Below are 12,941 nucleotides of genomic sequence, written 5' to 3'. Positions count from 1 at the left end.
ATGAAGATAAATTTGAGATTTTGCCCAAATGGCAATCCAAGACACCTGGATATAGTACTTCATAACAATTGCTAGTTGGAACTTTGAATCAAAATATGCAAGCCAAGATGAGATAACCTCTCAATATGGCAGCATGAAACTAGTGACTAGAAATAGTATCTAGCCTTGCCTCTTTCCTCTGTGATGGAAAACTGGTATGAATCTGATAAGCAATTGTGCCATAATTAGTGTCCCCCAAATGCTTATTTCTGCCTATGCAGAGACATGTAGTCATTAGCATTTGATGGAATGGTTATAGTCATGGGGGAAGTAAATTGCCAAGTATGTCTTGATGTCTCACTGCCTGTTTGAGTGATCCAGTTAGGGTTTTCAGTGTGTTCATTGCTGTGATGCTGTCTCATTTGGGATGTATGTGTGTGTGCTTGTGTGTATTCTGTCTCTTTAGATATGGATATTAACGTCCGACTGGAGACAGAGAAACGGATGTACACTGTGGGTGAACCAGTGGAGTTCCGGTGTATTTTGGAGGTACAGAATGTTGCCAAGAGATACTTCTCCATCTCATGGGCCTTCAACAGCTCCCTAATTGCTAGTTTTGGGGCTAATGCTGTGCCAGTACTTAACAATGAGTTTGCCCAGCGTGAAGCTTTAGGGCAACTGAAAGTGTCCAAAGAGAGTGACAGTGTCTATATCCTGAAAATCTACCGACTCCGACTAGAAGACAGTGGAAAGTACAACTGTCGAGTGACAGAGCGCTTGAAGACATCAACTGGTGAATACATTGATGGAGACAGCAAACGACCGAAGAACACGCCCATCACAGTGCTGCCTCTTAGTAAGCAGAGGTCTTAGCTACTCTTGAGAATGCAGGGTTGTGAGGGAGGGAGCAGGGCAGAGACATGTATATGCAAGAAATCAGTTCATGGGGCTTACTTCTCCTTGACCATTATACAATGCAGTTTTCAGAGGAAGCTGTGACACAGTTAGAGCCAAGCTACAAGAGACGAATTACACGAGGAAGAGCACGTGAAGGGAGTTGCAATGTTAGCCAGGAAGCTGAGTTTTAAAAGAGACCCGAAGGCTTTGTCAATTTCCCCTCTCTACAGAGCCAAGGAGATGCTGCTCAGAGGGTTTGTTAATTTCCTCTTTGCCTCCCTAAGGTTCTGTCAGTTTCACCTCTCCTTCTAAGAGGCAAAGAGGAAATAACCCTATGAGCAGATCTCCCTGGCTCTGTAGATAGGGCAAATTGACAAAGCCTTCTGATCTCTTTTAAAACTCAGCTTCCCAGCTAACATTGCGACTCCCTTCATGTGCTCCTCCTCGTGTAATTTGTCTCTTGTAGCTTAGCTCTTAGTAAGATTTCTGTGCCACTTATACTCCGGAGGCTCAAAGTGTCTAACAACTCATAAAAACTTGCAGTGCATATTGTTAGCAACCTAAAACTTAAAAATACAAATTATTCATGCAAATAGTAAACATGAAGAATTTAAACAGTATACTTCTAATGTCACCAGATCCATTTACTTGAAAGATTTGGTACAGCGTCTTCCATTGCTCTTTGAAGCACTGGAAGACTTGAACTTCAATTGTAAGCAGCCTTCATGCTTCTGAGTTAGTTCATTTAGGATCAGGCTGGTAAGATTTGGATGAAACAGTTGCCACTTCTTCATTGTAAAGTGGCAGTAGGAGGGTGCAGTTTCCAGTAGAGAAGTGAGAGGAGAGTGCTTTACTTTTCTTTCAGCTGTCTGTTCCCTTGCCAAAGTTTTCTGTCTGTGTTTGTGTGGGAACATGGATCTGAAACCCCACTGAGAACAAAAACAGCTGGGATGGTGATTGGTGAGAGAAAGTGAGCGGTGGGAGAATGGCTAAGCATTCCTCCTCCCATATGATTGCTGCTGATTTCATGTTCTTGATTCTACCTTACAGTTAATAACTGGTGGCTGGGCTTTAAAGACTCTTCTTACTGTGTAATCCTAAAGAGAGTTACTCCAGTCTAAGCCCATTGAAATCAGTAGGCTTAGACGAGAGTGATTTTGCTTAGAATTCAGAGGAGTTAGCTGTGTTAGTCTGTAGTTCTTCTGAGAACTGTGATTCTTGAAAGCTTATGCTACAATAAAATTGGTTGGTCTTAAAGGTACTACTGGACTCTTTTTGATTTTGCTTAGAATTGCGCTGTTAGTAGAGGAGGAACTTACAATTCTGCCTTTAAGCAGGCCAAAGGAGTTCCACAGAGTAGGGAGTACAACCCAGACAGCCTCTTTGAGTTTTGCCTTTCTGATGCGTGGAGGACCCTCATCAGTTTGATGGGAGATGTAGTGAGAAAAAACGTCTGTCAGGGAGAAGAGGGAGAATCCCCCTTCTCTCTGGCAGAGGTTCTTTCTCTAGGCATCTCATCTAGTCTGCTTGGCTCCCTCTCTCCGCTGCCAGTGTGCTCGGTTCCCAAGGGCATTTAGGGGAGCAAGGGGAGCCCCCTGGCAGCAGCGAGAGGAAGCATGTTCCTCTTGTTCCCTTGCACTCGCTCCCTCGCTCCCTTGCACCCTATCTCTTGTTTGTTTTGTAAAACAAAGAGTTGGGGGGGGGGGGAGTGAAAAAGAAATGAAGCTTTTGGCTAGTGCCCTTAACTCCTTAGTTGCTGACTTACACAGTCTCCCCCACCCTCTTTATTTTAAAATCTGGCAGACTCTACCCAGAGGGGGTTGCTGAACTACACAGTCTCTCCCTCCATGATCCCTCTGGATGGAATCTGCGGGGGGGGGGGGACCATAGTCAGCAACTAAGGAGTTAAAGGAGCTAGCCAAAAGCTTTTTTCTTTTCCACTCCTCCCTCCCAACTCTTTGTTTTACAGAAAGAGTGGATCCTTCTCTCTCCACAGTGATCCGATCCAGCAGCTCCTTTAAAACTACAGCTCCCAAGAAAAATTGTGAAACCCGACACTTAAACAGCACGTGCCAGGCGTCACTGTGTGGTGAGACCCTTAGTGCTGAGATGGTGCGGTTTGAGAGATTGTGTGGGAAGAGGCAGTCCTTACAGGGTGATTCGCATAGGCTTTCAAACTCTTAAATATGTATTTGCCTTTATGAGCTTGGAGAATGCTGTTCTGATACCATGAGCTCTTGTTCTGCCATGTCTTTTAGAGGGCTAAGGCAGGAATTCTATTTGATGTGTCTGCTAAATTTGGAGCGATACTTAGCAAAATGTTCCTCTGACTGTTAGAGAGACAATAATAAAATCTTGCCAGGTCAGCTTGAGCTCATTGCCTCAGAAACCCAACTGTCTACATGACTTCCTTAATTGCTCTATTTTACAGTCCTGTGCAAAATTACTCCTGTCAAAGCCTGTTGACTTCAGGGCCTTGCCTGTGTCTGAGTGCTGCATGCACCACAGGGAAGTGATTAATACAGAAATATTTGAGTAAGAGGAATCAGATCTCTGATTCATTAATACTTCATCTTGCTCTGTCTTCAAACGGTGACATTTTTCTGATATGAGAAATCTTGTAAAAGGAAGCATAAAATACACACAGAATAAAATAGAAATTGCTGAGAAGATACCGTAAAAATTTACCTCCTGTTTCTCAGCAGCTGAAAATAATGTGGTTTATTTCAAGAACAAAAAAATAAAACCATAAAGTAAGGAGCAAAATGACCCATTGTCCTTTAGCATGGGCTACCCATGCTAAAGCCTGGCAGTATATCTTGCCTGGATTCTGCTGTTTTCTAGATTTATATCTGTAATGAAGTTTGGAAACAGTTGTTATACTTGTTTATCCCAAACTAGATTATTTTGCATAACAACTGGGATAAAACTTCTGTTTTGAATTGGGGCTCCATTAAGAATATATTTAAATACTTCTTAAAAGAAAAATAAAACTATTCAAGTTGATACTTAACTTTCATAGAAAATAAAATGTCAGCAAATAAATTGAGGGGGGGGCATAATCTGTAGGACAAAAGAAGGGCTCTGTGAGATAGACATGGGCAGTGGGAAATGATACAATTCTATAGGACACAGAGGTTCCATATCCCAAGCACCAGAGACTTTGAAGTCCTTGCCTGGGTCCTTTGAAATATATATATCCACATCTATAATTTCTAGAAACTCACTCGCATTGCAAATGAAGTAAATATTATCTAGAATCTCCAGAATCTGTCAAAATTGGCATCAGTAACAGTGTGGAACATGCATAATTGTACAATGCAGATTGTGAAATGCACAAAGCTACTTCACACATTCATCTCATAGCTCATATTTCTCCACATGGTTACTCCTGAATATTCCTGGTATGTGCTTCTGGGTGTGAGGAGACACAACATATACAATATATACAATTCAATCTTGTCTAAGTTTCTCCAGTTTAAGACCATTGATTTTAATGGTCTCAGTCTGGAATAACATGCCAGAAGATTGCACTGCCGGTGAGCTACTTCTACCACTGCTGTGGCTCTTAATGCTGCTACCATAATCAGAAATCACTTACGGAGTGCATCCGCCCACTGCCAGATCAGATGGTTTTCTTTCTCCACAGAATGTTGAGCATGAGCAAGTTTGGGACCTGTTACATGAAGGAAAATGGCCAAAGAAAACATGTGAAAACTGCTCTGAACATCCTTGACCATAACCACGTGTGCTATCTCTTCTCTATTGCAGAGACCAATATTTCAGTGGAGGTGACCAACAATGCCACCAGTGTTCTAGAAGGAGAGAGCCTACGATTTGGTTGTAATGTGCGCACAGGGTTTAGACCCCAGAACCGCCTCTCTGTCACTTGGCAGCTAGTGGACAAACAGAACCGTCGCAGTGACATAGTACAGCTTGATCGGGATGGTACACTTCACCCAGGCCCATCTTACATTGAGCGCAGCAGCTATGGCGGGATCCAGATGGAGCAGATACAGCCTGGATCCTTCACACTTGAAATCTTCAACAGCCTCAAGGCAGATGAAGGCCATTATGAATGTCGCATCACAGAGTGGACACGAAGGCTGGATGGGGAATGGCAGATGATTGGGGAGCGGCATAATGGCTCTGCGGTATCTATCAATGCACTGGGTGAGTTTTAAAAGGTGATTTTAAGTTTATAGAATGCTGGGTCATGTAGGGTGTAGACATATCTTCTGTGAGGTTTTAATTCCATTGACTTAGACAACATCACTGTTGTCCTAAAAATTAAAATTACTTCAGTAACTGAAAATAAAGGAAACCTGCTGCCTTTTTCATATTATGCACACACTTCTCAGACCCTCACATATTGTTTTAGATACTCAGGGATAGTACTGAGCATTACAAGAAACATTGACCTGCTGCTGCCCAGGGGTCTTTCTCCCCTCTTTGCATACTATGATGTTGGTTTGCCTGACATTCCTTGTCTCCTGTCTGTGAAGTCACTCAGTCTAAGATCTGAGACAAGGGCTTGTCCATTCCTCAAGCTGAGGGAAATGTGAAATTGGCAAAACTGTAGCATTGGACATCCAGCATGCTTGAAAGATTTATTGTTGTTTTCCCAAAAAGATAAGTACTACAGTTTCCGTAAAAGGCAAATGAGTGGTTATATTCACCCTGGCTTGTAGTTCCAGCTCAGATGACTGCTAGAGGCAGAGTCCAGAGGCACATCCAGAGAGTGGTCTGGGAAAGACACATTACATAGTTAATACTTCTAGATTTAAGCAAGTCTAGCCAAGTACGCTGCCTTACAGGACACTGCTTGCAAACCATGATGTAAGTCTCACTAAATGCTTGGAGAAAACGAGCAGTGTGTAGATATAATTAATAAAACAAGACAGTCAGTGCTTCCTTACATTATTTTTGCTTTGTTCTGTGTCAGCCAGCAAGTATTTTTACTGTGTTAGCTGATGCAAAACGTATAGAATGAGTTGTTGGAAAGTTTCCACTTTGGAGAGCTCTAGAACTTTTACAATAAATTACAGTAAGGGGGATAGTGGCAGCTTCATTTCCAAGATGTAATGTCACTTTAGCCATCATTTGGAAGCAGTCCTTCCTATATGGAGACCTGCCAAGCAGCAACTTGGCTCTAGGAGTGTGCAATTTGGTATATCTGGTCCAAAATTATACCTGAAAAATATCTCATTGGTATTTTCAGAGGATATTTAGGAATCCAATTAACTCCAGGATTCTCAGATATGCTGATACCATCTTCCTGGTTAATTATAAAAATATTTGGAAATAAATGAGGACATTCCCTATGGAGGAATCATTCCAGGGGGCCGAAGGAGCCGTTTTTTAAGCAAATGGCACAAAAATTGCAGTGGGGTGAGGGCTCTCAAGACCCTACAAGTGTCAAGAAGATTGGCTCAATGGGTCCAATTCTACAGGCCCCTGACTAAGATCTCCACAGCTACTCTACTCTCCTTTTGATCCTATTGGCTGTACGGGAAGGAATCCCAGGCTTTCTCCAGGACAAAGAAGCCTTAGCCAAGAACAATCATTGACCAAAAGCCTCCCCAAAGCCCAGCAGAACTGGAGAATCTCAGCAAAACCAACCTGGCAGAAGGCATACACTCCTCACCTTTAAGCTGCAGCTTGAGGTTTTTGTTTGTTGGTTTTGTTGTCACTTTTCATAGATTTTCTGGGCCAAGAAAGGAAGGAGAGGGAGGGATTCTCACAGGTGAATAGAATTGCACATCAGGGAGAGCTGAACTGTCTATCCAATTAGGACAATTCTCTCACATAACACATGAAATAATTGTTGGTTAGACAGTTCAGCTCTCCCTAACATACAATTCCATTCATCTGTAAGAATCCCCTCCTTCATCCCTCTCTGCTTGGCCCAGGAAACCAGGCTGCAGCCTTCTGCCAGGTTCTATGCAATTTTGGCATAGTTTGCATGAAAAACAGCCTCTCCAGCCCCCTAGAAAGGTTCCCGCATATGGAATAATGGGCCTGGTTATTTTTGGAATCCTGAAAAAAATCCAGAACTGAATACAAAACTGGTGTTTTTGTACCTGAGTATTGGAAATACCAATATATATCAGATTCCTGATACCTGAAATCAGAATGTACCGACTTGTGAGTGGGTGTGTGCATACCCCTGCTTGGTCCTCAGTTCCTTCATTTGATACCATTGTACAATGTCATAGTTAATTCCTGATCTTTTGTATGCAGAGTTTTCTTTATAAGTTAATTTAGATGTGAGTTTTCCAAGCCCAGGGCTTTCTGAGAAGACATGTGTATCTAAATTCTGTAATAGAAAAATGAAGATCTTCTCTACATTCTCTGTGTCCAGGTGCTGGGTCTGAACTGTACTCCAGACTGTGCATGATGGTCTCTGTGCTAGGTCAGGAGGGCAGTGACCACATTTGTGTAGCTTCTGTACGTAATGTAGTGAAAGAGGGAGAATGTTCTCTCTTCTCCTTCCACTAGTTTCCTCCCCTTCTCCTGTATAATCATTAAACACATTTCCAAAATGCTTTAATCCCAAAGATTGACCTGTTTTTTGCTGTAATTACATGGGCCGGAACTCTGCCATGGTGACGTCTTTGATGATTAGAATCCCTGAGCCTCTTGCTGAAAATGGGCAGAGATCTCAGTTGCAGCTCTGAGGCAAGGCTGGCAGGCAAAAATTAATCTGCTCGCTGCAATTAATGTCCCAGTTGCCTGGCATTGTTAATTAATACCTTCTAGCCTTTCAGGTCAGGAGGTGCTGTCTTCCTGAGTTGCACAGATCCAGAGGCTACTGCCTTAATGCTGTCTTGTGTGGTCAGACAATCGGAATTGTCTCCTGGCTTGTTAATGCTTCGAAGGTTGCTATAGGAAATTATTCTGAGCTGCTTTGTGGTTTTTATTTTAGGAGATCATATTAATGGTGTTCTTTTTAATGGTACGTGGAAGCTTATTAAACAGTTTCAAAAACCTCATTGATGGTTTCGCAGAATCTGCTTTTGTTGTATGTCAGGCAGTATTGTGGATGAAAACTAACAAGTAGTATCAGTTGGTGCATGTTTCTGCTGCAAGTGTTTTTGGTGTTACTCTGAATTTTAATAAATTCCTTTTTCAATGTTCCTGTTTTCACAAATCAAAATATGCAATGGTTCATTTATCTGAGAGAAAAGTGGGATAAGTGGTTATTTCATCTGCCAGTGAGTTCTACAGTCTTGGTCTGATTCTGAGAAGATTTTTGCCTACCAAGATTCTTGCATTCTCCATGCAAACCTCTTCAACCCCTCTTCACATAATATAGTCTCCATTTTATAAAACAAGATATGCCCAGTCTCCTTTTCTGAGACTGTTTCCGTAGTGTGAAAGATAACAAGAGTTGGGAACCAAGTAGACTGTTACGCATGGCAGATTGAAGCAGTGTCTCCCCCCCCCCCCTGTGCTGTAGGAACTATTCCTGCTTGAATGGTGGAGAAAAATAGGATAGCTGAAAGGAAGTTTCTTAGTAGGTTTGCCTGTATTCTGTCCAAAGCTGAATTCAGCTGAGGATTTCAAGATTGGTCAGAAGGATTTTGGTGGGGCCCTGCTACTCCCCCATAATGCTTGTACACCAAAATGAGATGTGGGAAAAGCTATTTTATAGGGGGAGGGGGTTGTCCATCCCTATTTCAAACTTTTTTTACAGTGCTATCCTAGATAGAATTACAACCTTCTTTAGTCAGTTTAAGTAAGTGAATTTAGAAGGGTATGACTCTGGTTAGGATTACCCTGTAATTTTTGTGTTCTTGGTTGTTGTGGGTTTTCTGGGCTGGATCTTATTAACTAAGATCAAGAGTTGACTAACCAGGTTTCTGCACACTGCAGCTAGGAGTGCATGGACTAATGTACTACTGTTATGAAAATCTTCACTTTTTGTTTGTCCATTTGCTTTTGGTAGATGCTGGTTTTGCAGTTACAGCTATCTCTCGCACCCCTGGAGTGACATATAATGAGTCGTTTGATTTACAATGCATCATCAAACCACATTACCCATCCTGGGTCCCGGTGTCCGTGACATGGCGTTTTCAACCAGCAGGCAGCACAGAATTTCACGATCTGGTCACCTTCACTCGGGATGGAGGTGTTCAATGGGGAGACAAGTATATCGGGTTCCGAACCCGAACAGCCATTGAGAAAGCAGAGTCCAGTAACAATGTACGACTCAGCATCAGCAGGGCCAGTGACACAGAGGCAGGCAAGTACCAATGTGTGGCAGAGCTCTGGCGGAAGAACTACAACAGCAGCTGGACACGACTGGCAGACAGAACCTCAAATCTCCTGGAAATCAGGGTTTTACGGCCTGGTAAGTATCCTGTTGGCATACTATCAAAAATTGCCTAGTACAGGGGTTTCTGTATAGATACCTGCCACTTTTAGAGACTGAAATGATTTATGTCTTTACAGTATTTGCATGTTAGAGCTTTTTAGAAGTATAAAGAGGAGACCTTTCGTTTATTGACCAGAACATGAATTCCAACTGCCCCAAAGTATCAGAGAGATCTATCTATCTGAGCTGCATTGAGGATATCAGTATACAAAGGCAGTGATCATTCCCTTATCCATCATGCAGGGGGTGTATAAAAGTGTGTGAGTGTGTGTGCATGTGTGTGCACTTTTAGAATTACGAGTAGAAAATTGTGACTGTTATGGGGTGATGCATTAAACTGCTGAAGTACTACTTTTAGATCCAGATACTAGATCCTATCTTATAAGCAGCTTCATAATACATGTGACACAGTATCTCAAACCTATCTTGTTCCTGATTACTTGATAGTAGGTTAGTGTTCTGCTTCCTGCTATTTGCAGGACCTTCTTTGAACCTTATTTGGACTGTGTAATGGCTGAAAAGCTTGTCTTTTTATTATTGTAGGAAACTTCCAAAATACAATCTTTAATCATTATGAAATTGACTTTGCTGCCGCTGCAATTTATGTTATGACTTAAGTGGCAGAGCTCAAGTGAATTAGTATCCAGTTTAGTGGTGGTGGAGAGTGCCATCAAGTCATACTAACTTATGGTGACTCCTGCTGGAGTTATGAAGGCAAGAGACTAACAGAGGTGGTTTGCCATTGTCTGAGTCTGCAGAGAGACCTTGGTCTTTTGACGTCTCCCATCCAGTTACTAACCAAGGCCAACCTTGCTTAGCTTCTGAGATCTAACAAGATAAAACACATGGTACAGCCCTGCTCAGAATGTAGCAATTTAACAAATATTTGGGAGTGAATGGAGAACCATGGGTTTGAATGCTCCCTACTCACAGAAAACAAGCAATTTGGAGAGAGAGAGAGCAAGGCTTAAAATGAGCTCTCTGTGGGCATCTAATTTTTTGTTTGTTAATTCCAGTGGTCTCACATTTACCTTCTTAAGTGAGAGCCCCATGCTTTTTCTGAATATGTAGGAAAGCCCTTAAATCCGAACTATATGTTATGTTGGGAGTCTGTTTGGATCTCCTGATATGGAACTGTACAAAATAGCCATGTGGGAGGGGAGGTACCTGATTTTGATTAGGACCTTGGTGGTGAGGGAAGAGAGGATTTAATCTTCTTTCTCTGTGCTGTTCTCAGGCATGAGCTGCTCTCATAAACACTTACAAGGAAAACAGACAGGCACATTTTGTACTTATCTTCTTTCTTTAACTAGGCTAATAGCTACTCAGTGGAGGGGATTATTTTGCTTGGAGAAATGGCATTGAAGGTGTTAATAAAAATCCTCCCCCAGTGCTGAGTCCCCCAATCCAAATCCCTCAAACTGCTTTCTAAAGTTAAAAAAAATTGCAAAATCTAATAATAGATTTCCAGTTTATTTGGTAGTGTGCTCTGGTTTGTGTGTGTGAGAGCACGCGTGTGAGTTAATTGCAGGACAGAACCTGGCTGAACAAGAAGAATATGTTCATTGTCCATCTTCTGTACAGTCCCACATGGGACTGTGCATACACAGGCCTGCTGATATGGCAAGGTTTTAAGCTAAAATCCACTAGGGGGCTCTCGTCTACCCAGTGTGCATGCACGGCATTTCCCACCTAACATGCTACTGGGAAGCGGCGCCCCATACCCTCAGTTCATTATTTGCCGCCGGCCAGAAAGGTTTGCGTCTTGATCCACTTCATTCTGAAAGTGAAAGGAGAGAGAAATAAGTTGTTGATATGGCTGAGAAGGCCTTATTTAAAGGTTGTACTACTTGTGCCACCAAGATAACTAGAACAGACAGACACTCCATTTGTCTGGAGTGCTTAAGGGAAGGGCATAATGTTCAGACTTGCAAAAAATTCACCCCTAAAGCATAGGCCGAGAGGGCCATAAGGCTGAAAGCGCTACTCTTGGAGACAGCCATGAAAGCCTCAGATATCACTAAGATATCAATCCCTTTGGCTGCGGTGATCAGATGACCATGCCACCTCTGCCTCCAGAACAGCGTCTCCAGCTCGGAGCCGATATCCCTCGAGCCACTCAGCTGCCTCTGTTCCGACAACTTCAGATCTGACTTGAGGCTTGCACCACTCACTTGAGACCCAGAGCCTCACGGAGGTTCCTCAGAGCCGACACCTGCCTTCAAAGTCGCCCTCGAAATCAGAGCCACTAGCAGCTCCAATATCGAAGCCAAAAAAGAAGCGAGTGGAGCCAACCACAACCTAAACCAGCTTTGGATCCAGTGGAATTGGCTCTGAAGAACTCGGTGCCAAGAGCAATTCAGAGGAGCTTGGATCCGAAAGGTTCAACTCCAAAGAACACCAAGATCCAATCCAGCGGGCTCAGATCTGAAGGACTCAGATCCAAAGACCGACAACCAGACCAGGTCTACACCGGAGGTGTTAGCTAGAGGACTTAGGAGGTCCTTGAACCTCCAAGGAAGAAGTTGAAGACCTAGACAAAACATAAGGAGAAACCCGCAGAACAGTCCAAGATCATTATAGACAAGCCTTGAACCCCTTCTCTTTGCTCCAGATTGCCCTCCTACCACTCCTCAGCTGAGGAGGGTGAAATTGAGAAGGAATACACTTCTGAGCTACCCTTGATGGGAAACTATGGTGACAGGCACCACTGCTGGTCACATGATTGACATGATTGGCCATAGCAGACCCTGCTTTCCAGACACCCTCTGGATCTGGTGACATTACAGCGGCCACTCTGTGACATTGACCCTAGAGGGTTTCGATCGACAAGAAGGAACGGGGATGCATTATGAGCCTCCTCATTCATTGATCTCCTACTAACCCTCAGAACAGGAGAGGGAGAGGAGCCCCAGCCTTGCTTCTGATCCTTCACCAGATGAAGCTGTAATGGGAACTGGCCAAGTTTCTCCTACAGACAATTATCGCCTCTACATGGAGCAGTTGGTCGTGATGGCTTGCTCTCTTGACATTGAGATATCTGCAGTGGACCCAAAATCTAAAGACAAGGTTCTATAATATGTACTCCGGTACTGCCACTAATGTAGCCTTCCCTATTATTGAGGGATTTGTGAAGCTCATTAACTCTGTTTGTGAGAAGCCAGCCTCGACTCACACTACCACCAAGAAGTCTGAAGAACTATATAAGACTAAAGAGGACATCTGTCCTTTCCTATTTATTCATCCTCCGCTATCATCTCTGGTGACGGAGGAGATGCAAACAAGACAGAGACAAGGCTCTCACACCTCCTCCACCGACAAGAAGAATAGAAAGCTGGACACTGGGTAGGAAATTGTATTCCTCTTCTGCTCTGAATATCAAGATTGCAAATTATAGTGTCATTATGGGGTCCTACCAAACATTCCACTGGAACCATATGTCAATTTTTGTGGATAAATTGCCCGAAGATCAGAGAGTGCTGGCAAAGGTGATATTGGAAGAAGCCCTGAAGTTGTCCAAGCAACAGATTAACATGGTACAAAATTCTGTGGTTACCTCAGCCAGGGCTCTGGCATCATCCATAATCCTCAGAAGACATGCCTGGTTGCGGTCCGCTACCCTACCTCTTGAGACTAGAGCCAAAGTAGAGGACTTGCCCTTTGAAGGGCAGACACTATTTGTGGC

General features: G+C 43.1%; 1 protein-coding gene across 1 annotated transcript in view; it reads left to right on the top strand.

Annotated features, from left to right (window-relative positions):
* Window positions 1-12,941, top strand: part of IGSF3 (immunoglobulin superfamily member 3) — a 172,241-nt gene that overhangs the window by 119,141 nt on the left and 40,159 nt on the right. Inside the window, exons 4-6 of the mRNA XM_054974605.1 lie at window positions 446-835; window positions 4,648-5,049; window positions 8,828-9,232. Coding sequence (XP_054830580.1) covers window positions 446-835; window positions 4,648-5,049; window positions 8,828-9,232 — 1,197 coding nt within the window. The remainder of the gene's footprint in view (window positions 1-445; window positions 836-4,647; window positions 5,050-8,827; window positions 9,233-12,941) is intronic.

The sequence above is a fragment of the Eublepharis macularius genome, chromosome 3 (assembly GCF_028583425.1).
Source record: "Eublepharis macularius isolate TG4126 chromosome 3, MPM_Emac_v1.0, whole genome shotgun sequence".
Taxonomy (NCBI): domain Eukaryota; kingdom Metazoa; phylum Chordata; class Lepidosauria; order Squamata; family Eublepharidae; genus Eublepharis; species Eublepharis macularius.
Note: the sequence above shows the minus strand (reverse complement) of the source record. Positions and strands in the feature narration are given on the sequence as shown.